Raw genomic sequence first — 19,027 nt, forward strand, 5'->3', positions numbered from 1 at the left:
TTTAGAAGGTTGTGCACTGACACCTCACTTCCTCATACATAGAGAATCTAATAATACTCAATTTGTGACCCATGTGAAGTGTCTCCATACCTAACTAACAAAAGGAGGTGCATTAATTTTCTTTTCATAAGGATGTGAATCCCCTCCTTAATTAACTTCATGAGGAGGGAACCACCTAACAATCTCAAATTCTTGGAACGGTTACATTTCATCATTTTTTATTTCATAGATAGGTTCCAAGGAGAATTGAATCATGATAATTGTCAGACATTGATCTTTCTCAAAATCTTCTATCCAAAAAAAAAAAAGAAAAACCTTTCCAACTGAACTATCACCTTTGCTTTCGCCTTCGCCTTCGCCTTCGCCTTCACCTTCACCTTCGCCTTCACCCTAGGTTATGACATCACTATCATCGACACGTATTAAGACAACTCATACAAAATATTTTGTGTTTAACAACAAACTGATTCATTTTACTTGTCATCCTTCAAACGATTTGATCGGAATTGTAACTGATGATGGGACTTGAAACAGCCATTGATGAACTTCTTTCCGTAAGTTCCAACAACTGGGCTCAATTAAGGCCTAGTTCTCATAGGGTGGAAAGGATAGTGAGTGGTAGAACTCAAAATATCGGGGATATCTCCAAAAGAGAACATCACTATTCAACCCAAGACATAAGATATCTGATTGCTGCCTCATGACTAGTTGGTGTAATTGGGTCATTCTTAAAATATCTGATTTTCTTATTTTAATTTAATTTAATTTTTTTTTTGTGGGGAAAGGGGTGGGTAGCCAGGTAGGGGACCGGTTTTAAATGAATATCCTAGATGAGTTTCTCTTCACCCACTTAAAAAAAAAAACCTCTTAATCCAGAGGATTTGATCTATTTTGAACTTGAAAGAAGAAAACATCTTCTAATTATTATTGTTATTATTTGTATTATTATTATTATTTGGTAATATTTATCAAGTTCATTTTTACATATTTTGGTGAGTGTGATCTCTCCTTTCAATTCAAAAGGTCAAATAGAATTCCACTCGGTTAGTACTTTCTATAATTAATAAAGTTGTATAGAATATAGATGCCCACTATCGTCCATTGGTTCTGCAGAAACGCTACTTACTGTACGGGGGTTTGTCCTGAGGGCTATGATCACTACCATGGAGCACATTTTTTTTTTTTTTTTTACCAAAAAAAAGGTGAAATGATCCACCATGCTATTTTGGTCTCACATTCTTGATTTTTTCATCCATGTGATCCTCCGTATACAAATAGTGAAGCATTCTCTTTCATGCATCCATTAGCGACATGGATATACCATTACATTCGAGGCAGCATGTGAATCTAATGCCCATATGTATTTCTAGTTATTATTTTCTTACATTGGAGGAGTTTGATGCTAATTGGTATTTTAATTATGAATAAAAGATTGCTCATTAGTTGCATGACATTGAACCCTAACATAGGGTGGGGGCACAAGATGATGTCCCTACCCTTTAAATTATAGAAACCCCACCCACTCTTGATGCCCATATGCATACTCCTCATTGGGCCGAGGCTCAAGGTCCCCACCTTTCCCCTTTAATTACTCATTAGAAAACTAATACTTCTTTAAACTCGCTCCTAATTAGTCCCTTATATGTTCTAAATTCTAACTAACGCCTCTATATCTTAATTATTGAAGTTGAACCCCGTGAATCCATATGACCACGTGTATGGTGCTAACCAAGTAAAGGCTGGAATTTCATACTCCCATTGGTGTTTGTAACTACATGGGCATGAACGACAGAGTATATATGTTCAAACAAAGTAGCAGAGACTAGAAAGAAGAAGAAGATGGATTCTAATTCATCTGTGCATGTAGTTCTCTTCCCTTTCATGTCAAAAGGCCACATCATTCCTATCCTCAACCTCGCTCGCCTCCTCCTACTCCGCCGCGGCATCACCATCACCATCTTCACCACCCCAGCAAACTCTCCCTTCATCCGTAAATCTCTACCCGATACACAACCCACCGTCTCCATCATCGAACTCGAATTCCCATCAAACATCCCGGAACTCCCGCCTGGTGTCGAGAGCACCGATCAACTCCCTTCCATGTCTCTCTTCGTCCCTTTAGCTAACGCCACCAAACTGATGCAACCAGACTTCGAACGAGCTCTCCACTACCTCTCCGCCTCCGGCTGTGGTGTCAGCTTCATAATTTCCGACGGTTTCTTAGGTTGGACTTTGCAATCCGCACAGAAGTTCTCCATTCCAAGACTCGTTTTCTACGGTATGAACAACTACGTCAAGACTATCTGCCGAGTCCTCGCCGTGGATCGTTCTCATTTGAAACTCGGCCCGGACGAGCCCTTCACCGTGCCTGGCTTCCCTTCGATCAAGCTCACCTTGAACGACTTCGATGCACCATTGAACGGATCCGAATCTGACGGTGCACACGTCGAGTTCATCATTGAAGCAACCATAGCTACGTCCAAAAGCCAGGGACTCGTGGTCAACAGCTTCTATGAGCTGGAGCCTGCCTATGTGGACTATTGGAACCGTGAGTTCGTTCCCAAGGCCTGGTGTGTGGGACCCCTTTCCTGGGTCGAACCGACAAGGTCTGACCGGAAAAAGGAGAAACCCGATTGGATCAAATGGCTCGACCAGAAATCGGTCGAGGGCCGATCCGTCTTGTATATTGCGTTTGGGTCCCAGGCGGAGATCACGAAGGAGCAGCTACGAGAGATGGCAATTGGGTTGGAGAGGTCGGAAGTGAGCTTCTTCTGGGTGGTGAGATCAAAGGGTAGTGAAGTTTTAGAAGAGCTGGAGGAGAAGGTGAAGGGCAGAGGATTGGTGGTGAGGGAGTGGGTGGACCAAGTGGAGATACTCCGGCATGATAGTGTGAAGGGGTTTATGAGTCACTGTGGTTGGAACTCGGCGTTGGAGAGTATATGTGCGGCGGTTCCGATATTGGCATGGCCGATGATGGCAGATCAGCACTTGAATGCTCGAATGGTGGCGGAAGAACTGAGCGTGGGACTGAGAATTATGGCAAGTAACGGGTCAGTTCGTGGGTTTGTGGGTGCAGACATTGTGGAGAAGATGGTGAAGAAGTTGATGGAGGGAGAGGAGGGGGAAGAGGTGAGGAGGAAGGTGAAGGATGTAGGGGAGGCTGCTAGGAAGGCCGTGGAAGAAAGTGGGTCGTCCTGGCGCACATTGGACCAGCTTATTGACGAGACTTGCATGAATATGGACCCAACCCATGTACTTCTGTGACAACGGTAAATTTGATGCTTGCTCGTCTACTTTGCTGGTGGTGGCTTTATTATATTATTGCTGCTAATTGCAATTGTTCAAATGTGATAAAAGTTCCTTAAAATTGGTGTTTGGCCCCATTTTTGGGTCGAGGTCACATTGACTGAAGTAGCCAATGACTAGTTAATTTTGATGTTCGTGACTATGGCATTCGATGAACTCCCTCACGAGTCGTAAATTCGGAAGTCCTAACTTTGACTCCCACTAGGCACATCTTGGGCCACTCACAGGGGGGTGTTTAGTGCTCTTCACTGCTTTCAGTGAAAATTGAATGATTCTCATTCAACCCCGGTATGACCCGATCTATGAGGTTGTGGGGTCAATATGGGCCCGCGGGACTACTTAGGCCGAAGGCCTAGATACCGTCATTAGCCAAAAAAAAATATATGTATATATTTTCAATGATCTCCTCTCTTCTATGGTACTGGTTTCCACTCTTTTGGCGTACTTTAAATTTATATTTATTTTGATGAATACATAAACATGATTAGAGGTGTTTAGCATGATCTCTTATTAAAATAAATTTATATATCAATAAATTTATAAACAAGTATAGAGGTATTTATGATTTATTGGGATAAAGCGATTATTGTTGTTTATACCCTAGACCATTAATTAGCATATGTTTTAATGACTTAAAACTAAGGGTTTCTTATATTTTTATAGAAATCCCTTCAAATAGAGTCCAATCATTTGATGAAACCTGTTAAGAGCATAAAAAAAAAATTTGAAAAATTAAAAAAAAATTAAGAACATTCAACGGCACCTTCGTCCCCCCTTCTCTCTCTCCTCTTTTCCTCAACCTCTCTCTCTCTCTCTCATCTCGCCCAAGAGCCTTTCTCGCCTCTCTCTCAGCCTCTCTCTCTCTCATCTCACCCAACTCTCTCCCCCCCTAGATATCCTATGGATTGACCATTTGGTTTCGTTGGAATTGGGTTGTCCTTTCCCTCCCTCTCCGTAGTAACCTTATGGATTGACAAATCTAGATGGCTGGAATTGGGTTGGTTTCGGTCAATGTCAAGTTTTCAACTAGTATCCCTGGCTTGCAAATGAGGATGAAGATTGTTACATAATGTATTCTACACTAGGCACAAAAGCATATTTTTTATTATATAATATTTATATCTAATAGTAACCAAATGATTATTGTTTACAGTGCATAATCTATTATTTTAATTGATTATTAATAAACATAAACATAAACTATGCCAAAGAAAACCTTCTTCTTCTTTGGTGATGAACTCTTTCAAAGGTTACTATCATAAATTTCAGAAAAAAATCTGCTAAAAACAATATTGGACTCTCTCTCTTTCTCCTAACATCTCAAGTTTTAGGTAAATAATAATTAGATTATAATTGTCCCTTATTGATAATCAATGGCTTGCCTAACAATTTATAGAAAGTGACTTAGGGCCCATTTGATTTTGTTTCTAGAAAAGTGTTTTTCCGTTTTCTTGTACTCAAAAATGGAAAAACACCCCAAAAATCGTTTGATTTTTCTGTTTTGTTTCATTTGTTTTTCATAACAGAAATAGAAATTTATGTATATTTTTGTGTTTAGAAACAAGTCAGACTTATTATTATTATTATTATTATTAGAAACTAGTGGCTGAGACAAAAATTGTGAAAAATTCGATACTTCACTCGGCCTACCCCAATCCTAACCCCAATCCATTGTTGAAACTTGTCACTATCCAGAAGCAGAGTTGGTTGTGCGAAGCTCATGGTTCCAGACTACCTTCACTCTTCTGATGCTAATCTCCACGAAGCATACCTACAACTCCAATGTCGTACCTTCACTCGTGAACTGCATATATGCAACTTCGTGGTTTCACTTATATCGTGAACCCGATTACACTATTGAAAATGTTTCAAAAAATAAAAAAAACAGACACTTTTTTTTTTAATTCCAAAAATAATTTCTCAACACAAAAATAAGAAAACCCGTTCCTACTATTTCTAGGTACAAAAATAGCAAAAACAAATCAAGCGGGCACTTAATATATACACATTCACCAAACGGACAAGGAAAATTGTTTCCTAAATCTTATGTCTGCATGTGGTTTATGTTTTCCCCCAGATTGTTCGTGTTGAATTCAGAGGTTTGATTTTATCGAGAAAAAAAAAATCAGAGGTTTGATGTATGTGGAGTTTCACGGTTGGACTCCACAAAATAAAAAGAAGCCCTCACAGGTCAGGTCAGTCGTATATTCAACAACGTCACATGCAATACTGGGAATCAAGAACTAGTCAAAATGAACTTGTCAAAATTGGGGGTATAAAATATAGAACTAATTAGAATTTGATAACCATACAGAACATGGGAGGCAAGTAACTCCATGGTCTTAAAAATTGGGTTGGAATTGGCCAATTCAATTCTAAATTAATCGGCCTTGATTCTTAATAATTGAGTATAATTAAGTACGGTAGAGTTTTTTATTATAATTATTATTTGGGGGGGGGGTAGATGTACAGGTTTAACTTTAAGAGCCTTTTAATTCAATCACCGGTCTAAAAATTTTAATATATATATATGTATTTAATTTATTTCACCAATTCTATTTGTAGCTTTTGCTACGAAATACGAAACCAGTTTTGTTTTGGGTTTTAATTTGCAGGTTACTCTATACATGTTTTTATATATAGATAAAAAAGCGGATGCCACTGATATAGGCCAAAAAACATTATCTAGTTCAAAAGTTAGTCTCTGGATGGTCCCTGAATTCGTCTAAATCTCTTTCACATTCCACCCTCTCCTCTGTGCCTGCTCTGTTCCAAACAGAAGAGCCCTAGTGCCTCCTTCAATAGTCTCTCTTGTCATTAATTAATCGATCATTAGTAATTGTTTTTCATTTTTATAGGAAATCCCAACTGCCCAACCTATTAATTTAGAAATTTGATTTGTAATAACAGTACAAATTAAAATATGATTCATTATATTGCAGTTTTCCCTGGGACTTAGACTATGACAAATTTGGGTTGATGGGATTGAAATAAGCGACCCACTTAGGTTTCTCCCTTGCTCATGTTTCTGATCCTCGGTAAAGGCTGCCCAATTCAAGGTTGGCTCAAGGATCCTGTGTGGATTGATGGGACACCTACAATCCGTGAGTGACTTGAAAGTCTAGAAAAAAAAAATCTCCTTTGGTACCTATAATCATCCTGGAATGGCCACAACCAATCTTCACCCTTTAGTACAAAACCCATTCCAAGATGATGTTATAGTTAAAGAAAAGAGTTTTGCTAGCCTTTCAAGTTGTCTTTATGAACAAATTGATTATTTCATTCATTACTTCAATTTTTGTCTTATAAAATATAGATTTGATAAGAGAAAGTGTCCACAGATATATGAAGAAATGGATTTTTCTATTCAAAATCGTTATGGGACTAATACGACAAACACATAAATTGTTGAAACTGTGAAATGTCTATCTATCACAACCTTCATTCAGAAAAGTATGATCAAAATTGTCACTTACATGAGCCACGAAATAGACATCGACAACCTTCTTCTTGTGGGTTTCAAGAGTTGGGTTCATTAAGGCCGTCATTTTCTTCCTTTTTGAGCTTCCGTGCCCATTAGGTACAGGGGGACTCAGAATACCTACGATATCACCAAAAGAGAACATCACTATCCAATCCGAAAGCTAATTGTTGCCTCATGAATCATGACTAATTAAAGTCAGGGGAAGGTCCAAAACAGATCAAAGTCCTCATCTCTATACTCAATGGTGAACAAATTGACTCGCTAATTACAATAATTCCAATAATCCAGGACATTCTTTTTTGGCATCAGTTCAGAGTAGTGTCTTCAATTAAATTCCAAGAGGGGAAGAGTTTGACTAACTCCCTTGCAAGGAGGGCTGGTCCTTTCATTTCATTCCTTCTAAATGTTTATAATTTGAAATCCATGTGTTCTACATCACTAGAAAATTTTTGTTTACAATTAAAAAAAAGAAAATAAAGATAGGAGGACATCTCATTGTTTAGTTCCTTTCAGTTCAAAGGGCCCAAAATTGAATTCCCCTCAGCTAATACTTTCCATTATTAATAGAGCTATATTCAATTATACATGTGGTCTACTCACACCTTGGGCTACTTACACGGGATGTTTAGTACTCTTCATTGTTTTTCAGTGAAAGTTGAATGTTTCTTATTCAATTTCGGCATGACTCGATCCATGTGATTGTGAGGTCAGTATGGACCCACAGGATTAATTAGTCAGGCCAAAGGCCTGAATACCCATCGTTAGCAAGAAATAAATAAATAAAAACATGTCTGTCTTAATTGGTGATATCTTAATTTGTTTCTTATTTTACTATTGCAGTGTTTAGGCAAAATGTAGACATTCTTGCTGTGGACAGCGTCTTCCCTGTTTCTTGTAGGCACAAGTTCGGTGGCATACCATCTGCTGGATGGAGTTCCTTCCATTCTAGTTCTCTGTACGTAGATCTATAGAACTTGCTTTTTATAATAGAAACGTGGTGATTCTATTCATGAAAAAGGCAAAAGATCTTTATATATATGACCAAGGGTTCTCTAAGGCTCTAAGCCTACAACCTATGTCTAGATATAGTATTTTATTTATTTTTTCTCTCTAAAATAAAAGGCTCATATCTCCCTCTCTCTCTCTCTCTCTCTCTCTCTCTCTCTCTCTCTCTCTCTCTCTCTCTCTCTCTCTATATATATATATATATATTTATAGCCATGTGGTCCTCTTTATAGGAACAGTGAAGCACCCTTTTCCATATGTCCATTAGCTTGGCATGAGAGATACTTTTTCATGAAATACGATGGGTGAATTTACTGCTCATGTATTTCTATTCATTTTCTTACATTGCAAAAATAAAGTGTTAGGTTTTATTTTATCTATGAATAAAAAAATTTCTGTCATCCGTAGTCAAAGATTTCCCAATCCTCATAGTCAAAGAAATAGAATCCCAAAAGATGTTTTGAAAAATACTAAAACCTAAACAAGTATGTATGAATCTAAAGAGAAAGTGAATTATCTTCCTCCTATGCCACCAGCAGGATAGCAATAATTTTTTTTTTCCCCGTTATTTATGGAAAAACTAAAATCTCTTTTATCTCGATCCCTAATAAGTGCCTTATATGGGAGTTCTTAAGTAACGGTATTCTTTCTTTCGGGAAATTTGATTCTTGAAGCACAACCCCTTGTCCCCTAGTATCTGTCAACACAATCAATAATAAGCCTTACTTAAAAAACAAAAAAAGAAAGAGACAATAATAATAATAATAATAATGATATTTTCGGTAAAATGTATGATGAAATTTCATGCTCCCATTGGTGATAGAAACTACAGTACAATTTCATTAGGCACATAAGCAAAAACAGGTAGAGTATTTATGTCGAAACAGAGCAGCAGAGACGAAAAGTGAAGAAGAAGAAGAAGAAGAAGAAGAAGAAGAAGAAGAAGAGCTCAAGGAAGATGGCTTATAATTCATCTGTGCATGTAGTGCTCTTTCCTTTTATGTCAAAAGGCCACACCATTCCTATCCTCAACCTCGCTCGCCTCCTACTCCGCCGCGGCATCACCATCACCATCTTCACCACCCCAGCAAACTCTTCCTTCATCCGTAAATCTCTACCCGATACACAACCCACCGTCTCCATCATTGAATTAGAATTCCCGTCAAACATCCCCGATCTCCCACCGGGTGCCGAGAGCACCGATCAACTCCCTTCCATGTCTCTCTTCGTCCCTTTAGCCACCGCCACCAAACTGATGCAACCAGACTTCGAAAGAGCCCTCCAAAACCTCTCCGCCTCCGGCAGTGGTGTCAGCTTCATAATTTCCGACGGCTTCTTAGGTTGGACATTGCAATCCGCGCAGAAATTTTCCATTCCAAGACTCGTCTTCTACGGTATGAACAATTACGTCATGACTATCTGCCGACTCCTCGCCGTGGATCGTTCTCATTTGAAACTCGACCCCGACGAGCCCTTCACCGTGCCTGGCTTCCCTTCGATCAAGCTCACCTTGAACGACTTCGATGCACCATTGAACGGATCCGAATCTGACGGTGCACATGTCGAGTTCATAGTCGAAACAACCATAGCTACGTCCAAAAGCCAAGGACTCATGGTCAACAGCTTCTATGAGCTGGAGCCTGCCTTTGTGGACTATTGGAACCGTGAGTCCGTTCCCAAGGCCTGGTGTGTGGGACCGCTTTCCTTGGCCGAACCGACATTGTCCGACCGGCCAAAGGAGAAACCCGATTGGATCAAATGGCTCGACCAGAAATCGGTTGAGGGCCGGTCCGTCTTGTATATTGCGTTTGGGTCACAGGCGGAGATAAAGAAGGAGCAGCTACGAGAGATGGCGATTGGGTTGGAGAGGTCGGAAGTGAGCTTCTTCTGGGTGGTGAGATCGAAGGGTAGTGAAGAATTGAAGGAATTAGAGGAGAAGGTGAAGGGGAGAGGATTGGTGGTGAGGGAGTGGGTGGACCAGGTGGAGATACTCCGGCATGAGAGCGTGAAGGGATTTATGAGTCACTGTGGTTGGAACTCGACGTTGGAGAGTATATGTGCGGCGGTTCCGATCTTGGCATGGCCGTTGATGGCAGATCAGCACTTGAATGCTCGAATGGTGGCCGAAGAACTGGGCGTGGGAATGAGAATCATGGCAAGTAACGGGTCAGTTCGTGGGTCTGTGGGTGCAGACATTGTGGAGAAGATGGTGAAGGAGTTGATGGAAGGAGAGGAGGGGGAGGAGGTGAGGAGCAAGGTGAAGGATGTAGGGGAAGCTGCTAGGAAGGCCATGGAAGAAAGTGGGTCATCCTGGCGCACATTAGACCAGCTCATTGACGAGACTTGCAGGAATAAGGACCCAACCCATGTAGTTCCGTGATGGTGTATCTTGGTGGGAGTCCTCTTGAGGTTTATGAGTACGTGATTATAACAAAGATGTAATTTACCACCTATCTTCGAAGACATATTATCTATTTATCTTCATTCCTTTGTTTCTCATAATTTCCAATTTATTCTGAGGGAGATTAACCAAATATATAGCTGACTCCCCAACTAAAGGTTACTAGGATGGTTCACAGGAGATGTGATCTACTCCTGAGTCCTGCCATGAATTATTCATTTTGATTATCTTATGTGTGGAGTAACTATTCTGCACGTATGCTAATTAGATGACATTTGTCTAAGTCAAGTCAATGATTATAAAATAACTGGGACATTGGAGGAATATTCTTGTTTTCGCCCTGAATATAATTATAAAATAACTGGGACGTTTGAGAGACGCCACCAAAATATTCGCCAAACTCAGCTTATATACTATTAAACTTGTATCCTATCATTTGGCAGTTTTTTTTTTTTTTTTTTTCCCTTTTAATATAATAATTTATTTCTTAAAAAAATAAAAAAAAAAAAAAATTTCACAAAACAAGTCTTCAGATATGATTATAAATTGAGACAATTTCTGTCACTCGGTCACTCCCTAGACTTTGTCTATATTTATTAAAACTCTTTTAACTTGATTTTTTTTATACTTATCTTCATTCAATTTTTTATATCATGTTCTTCTCTATTTTTTTCTAACTTAGATTATCCCTCCTTAGTAACAATCGGATGTCCTAATTAAGTTTGACTCTCACTAGGTACACCTCGGACCATTCACACAGGGTGTTTAATGCTCTTCATTGCTTTGAGTGAAAGTTGAATGGTTTTCATTCAATTTTGGTATGACCTGATCCATATGATTGTATGGTCAGTATGGACCCGTGGGATTACTCAGGCCAAAGACCTGAATACCTATCTTGAAAGAAAAAAAAAAAAAAAAAGATTAACCCTCCTCAATAACAATCGGTTATTCTTTCCTCTTCGTTTTTTCTTCTCTTTCTCTTTTTTTTCTTTTTTTTTTTTTTTTTTTAATGAAAAAAATTAAACAGAAAACAACACAAATAATACAAACAAAGCTTTCAAGCTAAACAAGGTAAAAGAACCCCCAAAGGAAGCTAGCCCAAAAGAAAGAGGTAAAAAACAAACCCTAAAAGATAGGGATAGATGGATAAAAAAAAAAAAGACGATACAACCAATATAATGAGAAAAAGAGAAAAGAAGAAGATTCGAAGACCCCATATATCTATTCCTCCTTCTCCTTTGTTTGCATAGGAGACAAAAGGCCAGATCGGAATGAATGACTATGTTGTAGAAACGCAACCCTAAAACGATGCAAAAGATAATGGAAGAACAAAACAAACAATGCACACAGATTTTACGAGGTTCGGCAAGGTTGCCTACGTCCCCGGTAAGATGAGATCCTGCTTCACTATCAATGGAGAATAGGGTTACAATGCTCGTCCTCACACCTCTCAGTATTACTTGCATTACAGAGAAAGAAACCCTCACTACAAATATATAGCGAAAAAAACCCTAATCCGGAAAGTACACAATTGCCCTCAAATAAAAAATTCAAGCGAGGGCCTCCTGGCCCCCTTACAACCCCACGGCCCGTTAATCGGCTAGTGGGACCGTCGTCCTGCTTGTCTAGGTGCTGCACCAGTACTCCCTAGATTAAACTGCGATGGAATACAAGACATCATACACCAACATATGCCCCAGTGTCTAATTGCCACATCTCTCCAAATGCTGTCAAGTTTGCTAGATCCTGACCAAGATTGATGCATGGTCTGGTGAGGAGCTCGAGAAGGATCCCAAGTTCTTCAATAAAAAATCATATAAGAATAAAAATGTTCAAATCTTTGGGGACAATCTTCCTCAAATACACTTCGAGGACATCAGATTTAAACATGAGCAGCGTTTTCAACTTGGACATGCCTTTTTGACTATCGAGCTTAGTTTTTTCAGGTTTTTACTATATAATATTTAATTTTTAAATGGGATGACTATGCATATAAGGCAATCATGTGTATCATCCCATTATTATTATTATTATTATTATTATTATTATTATTATTATTATTATTATTTTATAACATGTTTTCTTAAAAAAAAACACATCTTTAATTTTCTTTTAGTTTATCAGACGAGCAGAAGTTAATGGGTAAATTAAATAGTTAAATCCAGAAACCCATATCATCCTCAAGCCTTGCCTTCGTCCACCATTCTTGGTTGTTCATCCTGTGCACCACAAGTCCAAACTGGTTTCAGTTAGTCTTCTCTTCCTCCGGTTGGTTTGGCTGGTGGTATTATTAGAATTTAAGTTTCAAATTATAGTTAAAACGGTCTTTTTGAATTTAGCTTTTCTCTTCAAAAGTGTCTTTTCTATACTATCTTTAATATTTGTGGAGTTGTAATGAAGTAAGACATCTCACAATGTCTAGTCTCACATTGGTTTAGAAAGAAAGAAAATTAGGACATATATGTAAGATTGTTTGTCAAGGGTGTAAGTCCTTTGGATAGAAATTCTCCCTTGCCATGTGTGTATGTGAGGGGGGAGGGAGGGAGGGTTTCTTGAGATGCTTTTGATTCGCGAGCGCCGAGTGAGGCCGGGGTCGGGGCCGGGGCCATGGTCGGGGTTAGGTGTGGGTTCAAAGAACCTACATTTTACATGTGAAAACTTTTGGCTCCAAAAATCCAAAAGTGCACAATTCGAATTTTGAATTCAAAATTGTTAAGAGACACCCTCACACATTTTGTCCTAAGGGACACCTTTGTACATGTAGTTATATGAACGCAACTACCAATGTACATATGTGTTTGTACATGCACATGTACCTATCGTACATGAATATGTACGTATCAGTACATGAATATGTTGTCCCATCCATAGAGTCACACCTGTGTACTTATTGGTACATGTACAGATACACCCATTTATATACAGAGGCCTATACTCTATAAATACTGAACTTTGGTTCTATTTATAGGTTACACAAAATCCTACAGTGTATGTGGTTCTATACAAAATACATACTTATATACTGCAGGGTTGTTTTAAGTTCACTGTTGATTTACAAGTGCTTTGTTCTCTGTTTTTTATTATGTCCTTGGTTTTATTGGAATTCCTGAGTATTACCTTCGGACATAGCTGTAAGAATTTCTTATTGGAGTGCACCTTAAGATATTTGAGAGTTGTTTTATCTTTATCTTGAAGGTGATAACGTATAGTCAATCCGATTGCATACATATATGGGGCATTCAAATACCTTAAGGAGAGTATATTATTATATGACTCAAACTCTACATAAGTTGGAGGATTTCTGCTACTATTTTAGAAGGTCAATTTGAACAAGTAAATTAATCTTCTACTTAGAATTATATATATATATATTGAATTATATAATTGTTATTATTGAAGTCTCATACCTATTACCTGAACTATATTATTTACATGCACCACCTAAGCCCTTTAGGCTCTCCTTTACGGTGTTTGTCCTCCTCCTCCTCTCTGTCTCTCTTATTAGAGGGTAGGTGTGGGACATCGTGGCAATCAGAATGATGGAACCAGAGGAGTTCTGGGCCTTGGCAGATGACATGGACAGCAAAACTGTGCAGCTGATCCTATCTCTAGGGATAACCAAGGTTAATAGAAGTGGATAAAAGCGATCACATTTAGCTAGTGTTTTTCATAATCGCCACGGAAATAAATAAAAAAAATAAAATAATTATACTTAAAGGTGGTTTGTAACTTTGTATAAACAGTTAAATATAAGTTATTTCCAGTTATTTCATTAATACAAAAATATTGTATTTATAATTAAAATGTAATATTCAGCAAAGAAGTCATTTAGTTATTATTATTATTATTATTATTATTATTATTATTATTATTATTATTATTATTTATAAAAAGAACCACTAGAATGTTATGCTTAATATCCCTCTCTTTTCATTTTACACAAGCCCTTTTTTTTTTATAAATAAAACTATTTTAACATACATATAATATTTGACATCGAAGGTGGCTTTGAGAGCAAAATCAATACTCTGGGATACTTTCAAACCAAAAAGAGGAGGGTGATGGGAGGAAATGAACAAATTGATGAGGATAAAATAGATAATTTTGATGGTCTACATATATCCAAATGAATGAATAAGTGAAATGTAAATGAGAAGTTATAAACAATAAGTTATATGAAATCATAATAAAATTCATATTAAACTAAGAAAGGGAGGGTTCTCTATGCAATGCGGCGGAGGATATTCATACTAACATGGAATTATTAATTCATTTTAGAGGTGAGAGAAAAAAAATATAAAAATCAAGGGAGAAGGTTTCCTATAAGGCCTTGTGGCCCTTCACCAACACAAGGCCAATGGGAGCATGCATTGAAGCATCAATAATGAAGAAATTTCCATTTTTCATGAGGCTGGGGATGTCATTTCACACCTACCTATATTGGGGCGTAGGGGTCACACTATCTTTTAGGTTTCTTTTTTTTTTTTTTTTTCAAAAATGAAATATGTTTAGGGTTTCCTATGCTTCATGTTCAAAACACTTTTTTTAATAAAAAAAAAAATTCTTAATCTAATTTTAAGTAAATTTATGAAATTAAGAATCTTTAATTTATTTATTATTTTAGATTTAAAAAAATAGAATTCAGAGATTCTTCAGGAAAAATGAATAAGAGAGGAAGTAATATATTATAGGAGGTACGAGAAGGAAATTTTAAAGAAAAGACAAAATACACATAGGATTTATTTTATTTTATTTTATTCTTTTTTTTTTTTTTTTTGGTGCGGTAAGATACTTACTAAATTTAAAAGTTCCTGTTTAAGACTACGTAATTGCAACTGGGTGAATTGTGCACTAAAAAACACATGCCCACAGGAGGTCTCAAATAATTGTCCTCCTTACCTATTAAAAAAAAATAAAAATAAAATCCACTACATAATTACATGCGTAAGCGAAGATATTGAAAAAGAGTGGTCAGTAGAAAAGAAGAGGACGAAGGGTTAATTGCCTTCAATAACGTGTGAGGTTTGATTGATCAACATTACATAGATGGGAATTTTTTGAGGCGGTATAAAAAAAATTTGCGTAAATCCGATTAGAATGGAAAGCTTCAAAATAAAAGAAAAAAATACAATAGAAGGTGACTTGAAGAGATGGGTAAACTTACATCTTGATGGAGCGCTCTTGAGGGTTGTGATTACTTGATTATTGAAATAGGATAACAAAGATGTAATTTACCTATCTTCGAGGATATATTATCTATTTATCTTCATTCCTTTGTTTCTCATAATTTTCAATTTATTATGAGGGATTATCTATTTATCTTCATTCCTTTGTTTCTCATAATTTTTAATTTATTATGAGGGAGATTAACAAAATAGCTGACGCCCCAACTAAATGGTGCTAGGATGGTTCACAGGAGATGTGATCTACTCCTGCCATGAATCATTCATGTTGATTATCGTATGTGTAAAGTAACAACTCTGCACATATGCTAATTAGATGACATTTCCAAGTCAAGTCAATGATTATAAAATAACTGGGACATTGAAGGATTCTTGCTTTTGTCCTGAATATAATTATAAAATAACTGGACGTTAGAGAGACGCCACCAAAATATTCGCCAAACTCAGTTTATATACTATTAAAGGATTCTTTACCTTTGCCCTACCTAAGCTGGTGTGGTTTTTTTTGGTTTGTATCCTATCTTTTGGCTTTTTTATTTAATATGATAATTTATTTAAAAGAAAAAAAGATGATTCTGCAAAACGAGTCACCGGATATGATTATAAATTGGGATAGTTACTATCACTCCTACACTTTGCCTATATCTACTAAAATTCTCTTTCTTTAATTTTTCTTTATAAGTCCTTACATTCAATATTTTATATCTTCTTCTTCCCTCTTTTTTTTTTTTTTTTTTTAACTCAGATTATCCCTCCTTATTAACAATCGGTTCATCTCTATTCTTTGAAAAAAATATTAAATAAAAAAAAAGTAAAAAAACAAATATTACAGACAAAGCTTTCCGGCTAAGCAAGGGCCTACCCAAAGGATGCTAGCCCAAAAGGCCAAAAACAAACCCTAAAAGATAGGGACAGATAAATAAAAAATAATAAAATAATAAAAAAAAGGGAAAAACGATACAACCAAATCCAATCTAAGGAGAAAAGGAAAAAACGAAGAAGGTTCCAAGAAGACGACATATATCTATTCTTGCTTCTCCACAAAGGAGGCAAAAGGCTAGATCGGAATGAATGACTATGCCCAGTGTTTGATTGCCACTCCTCTGCCTGTGTTGTCGAGTTTTTTGAGATCCTGAACAAGATTGATGGATGGCCTGATAAGGAGCTTGAGTTGGTGAAATATGGTATGCAAAAATCCATGCTCATCAAGAGGTCTCGAGTTCCAGTCTCTTTGCTGTTACCTACTTCCCTCCTTACCTATTATGCAGAAAAAAAGAAGAGTAATTTACATCCCCCTCCCCTCTATTTTGCTTTTATTCCACCTCCCTCCCCTGTGTTTTCAAAAATTTCACATACCTCCCCTGTATTTTGACAAATTTGACAAAAAGTGTGACTCCGTCATATTATGTCAGTTAAGATTTCAAAATATTTTTTAAATACCCAAATCACCCCTATAGAATGTAAATGGAGCATTATACCCTTCAGAAGATAAAGGTTCTTAATCTTCACTTTCGTCTCTCACTTGTAGAGGTTGAAGTAGCGGCTAGCGACGGCGAGTGGCGCTAACCGATCGACGGAACCTCGTTCGCCTTAGGGGTTGGTGTGTTCATGAAGATCAATTGCTTCTTGTATATGATACATGCCTAATCTCAGCCTCGATCAGATTCTCTTCAAATGACCTGATTGCCCTGCGTCGCCGATTCTCAATTGGGAACAGAGATGGTGAATTGTGGCGGGTCTTGCGGCTGCTCTATTCTATCTACATGAGCAATTGGAGACACAAATCATTCACCGAGATGTCAAGATTAGTACTGTCATGTTAGATTCCAATTATAATGCTCGGTTGGACGATTTCGGATTAGCACGGTGGCTAGAGCATGAACTTGAATTTGCAGCACCATCTTTTGATAGCAATTATGAGTTCAGGATGGCGGAGACAACCAGAATTCGTGGCACAATTGGGTACTTGCCACCGGAGAGCTTCTAGAAAAAGAGCATTGCTACTGCAAAATCTGATGTTTTTAGCTTTGGGATTGTTGTTTTGGAGGTGGCGAGTGGTTGGCGAGCAATCGATCTCGCCATCCAAGATGAGCAGATTGTCCTACTTGATTGGGTTTGACGGCTATCCGGTGAAGGTAAGTGTTTGAAGTTGTTTTTTATTATTATTTTTAGGAAACGTGTAGAAACGCAACTTTTTGCTACACTCTCCTTCATTCTCTCTCTTCACTTTTCTTCTCTCCCTATCTCTCTATGTCTTTGGAGTCTTGCAAATCGACCATATCGGAATCCTCTCTCTCCATCAACATCTCTCATTCTCTCTCTACTTGCTCTCATTAGATACACAAATAAAAAAATAAATATTGCATTTTTCCTTTCTTTAATTAATTCCTAAAACCATGATATGGGCTATTTGTAGGAACAGCTTGAAGCAACCACGTCGATAACAGACAAGAGAATACCACTTTTCCCCTTTTTCGGTGGTTGAATTTGGTGCAAATATCAGTTTGCTAATAATCACACCTTCTTCAGTGTCAACTAATATTGAGTTCCATCGTGATAAGGACTCAATATCAGGTTCCCTAAACTTCTACCAAAACTTTATCAGGTTCCAAAGCAGCTAGAAATCTTGTCTCCATGTACTTTCTCTTTCGTAAACATATTGGGTTTCATTAGTCGAATAGGGCTCTACCTTGTATATGTATATAAGGTGATATTTTCCTACTCGCTACTCACTTTTCATGCTAAAACTTGTGCTAAGACATAACAGTATTTCTTCATGATATGTAAGGCTAGAGTTTTGAAGTTCCTGCTGTTGTAGAATGGTGGTTTATTATGTATTGATTTAGTTTGCTTATAATCGCTGACATTTCTCAAGAGTACACTTTTTCCAAGATTATGATATTTCAATTACTAAATGAATGGGGCTACTGAAATTGAATGCTTTGACTAAGGTTTTAAAACTTGGGATCAAATCATAACCATTGCTAATTCAGTCGACTCCCACTAGGCACACCTTGGGCCACTCACACGGGGGTGTTTAGTGCTCTTCACTACTTTAAGTGAAAATTGAATGGTTCTCATTTAACCCCGGTATGATCTGATCCATGCGGTTGTGGAGTTAATATCGGCTTGTGGGATTAGTCAGGCCTAAGGCCTAGATACCCGTCATTAGCAAAAAAAATAAAAATAAAACCATTACTGATTCAGATCGAATCAGACTAGACAGGACATATTTACCCCTTTGTCAAAGAAAATGGTATTTTGAACCATTTTACCCTAACCTTACCAATGGATCGGTATTGAATGATCAGGATTGGGGATCGATCTCGATCGATTTCAATCCGGGTTATCCTCACCAATCCAATCTGAAATTTAAAACCATGGTTTTGACACAATAAATTGAAGTTCTTCATTTTTGGTTGGGAATGAAACCATCCCCAAAGCTCACCAATCCAACCAAGTTCAATTTCACTCAATCAAAAGGGGTTTTTGTTGGTATCCTTCAAATGGATTAACAATTTGTGCATTGTGGTAAATTCTTGTCCAAACAAACTTTCCCATGTTATCTAATGAGGGATCAAAAAAAAAAAAAAAAAAAATCCTCAACCATCTCCACATTCTTTCTCAAAATCAGTGCACACGTGTAAA

General features: G+C 37.4%; 2 protein-coding genes and 1 long non-coding RNA gene across 3 annotated transcripts; all 3 read left to right on the forward strand.

Moving 5' to 3' along the window:
- The first annotated feature begins 1,776 nt into the window (after positions 1-1,776).
- LOC122082902 (UDP-glycosyltransferase 90A1-like) lies at positions 1,777-3,542 on the forward strand. The gene has a single exon (XM_042650715.1). It carries the CDS (start codon positions 1,840-1,842, stop codon positions 3,262-3,264), a length of 1,425 nt encoding a protein of 474 aa, XP_042506649.1. The 5' UTR covers positions 1,777-1,839; the 3' UTR covers positions 3,265-3,542.
- A 5,148-nt stretch (positions 3,543-8,690) lies between these two features.
- Positions 8,691-10,282, forward strand: LOC122081673 (UDP-glycosyltransferase 90A1-like). Its single transcript, XM_042648864.1, has one exon. It carries the CDS (start codon positions 8,754-8,756, stop codon positions 10,173-10,175), a length of 1,422 nt encoding a protein of 473 aa, XP_042504798.1. The 5' UTR covers positions 8,691-8,753; the 3' UTR covers positions 10,176-10,282.
- A 6,621-nt stretch (positions 10,283-16,903) lies between these two features.
- On the forward strand, positions 16,904-18,236 carry LOC122081221. Its single transcript, XR_006141035.1, has 2 exons — positions 16,904-17,514; positions 17,796-18,236. It is a non-coding gene; the product is annotated as an uncharacterized LOC122081221 (long non-coding RNA).
- Positions 18,237-19,027: the final 791 nt, after the last annotated feature.

This window comes from Macadamia integrifolia, chromosome 6 (assembly GCF_013358625.1).
Source record: "Macadamia integrifolia cultivar HAES 741 chromosome 6, SCU_Mint_v3, whole genome shotgun sequence".
In the NCBI taxonomy this organism is placed as follows: Eukaryota; Viridiplantae; Streptophyta; class Magnoliopsida; order Proteales; family Proteaceae; genus Macadamia; species Macadamia integrifolia.

Coding starts and splice junctions, on each gene's coding strand:
- LOC122082902 (XM_042650715.1), top strand. CDS start 1,840: ATGGATTCTAATTCATCTGTGCATGTAGTTCTCTTCCCTTTCATGTCA.
- LOC122081673 (XM_042648864.1), top strand. CDS start 8,754: ATGGCTTATAATTCATCTGTGCATGTAGTGCTCTTTCCTTTTATGTCA.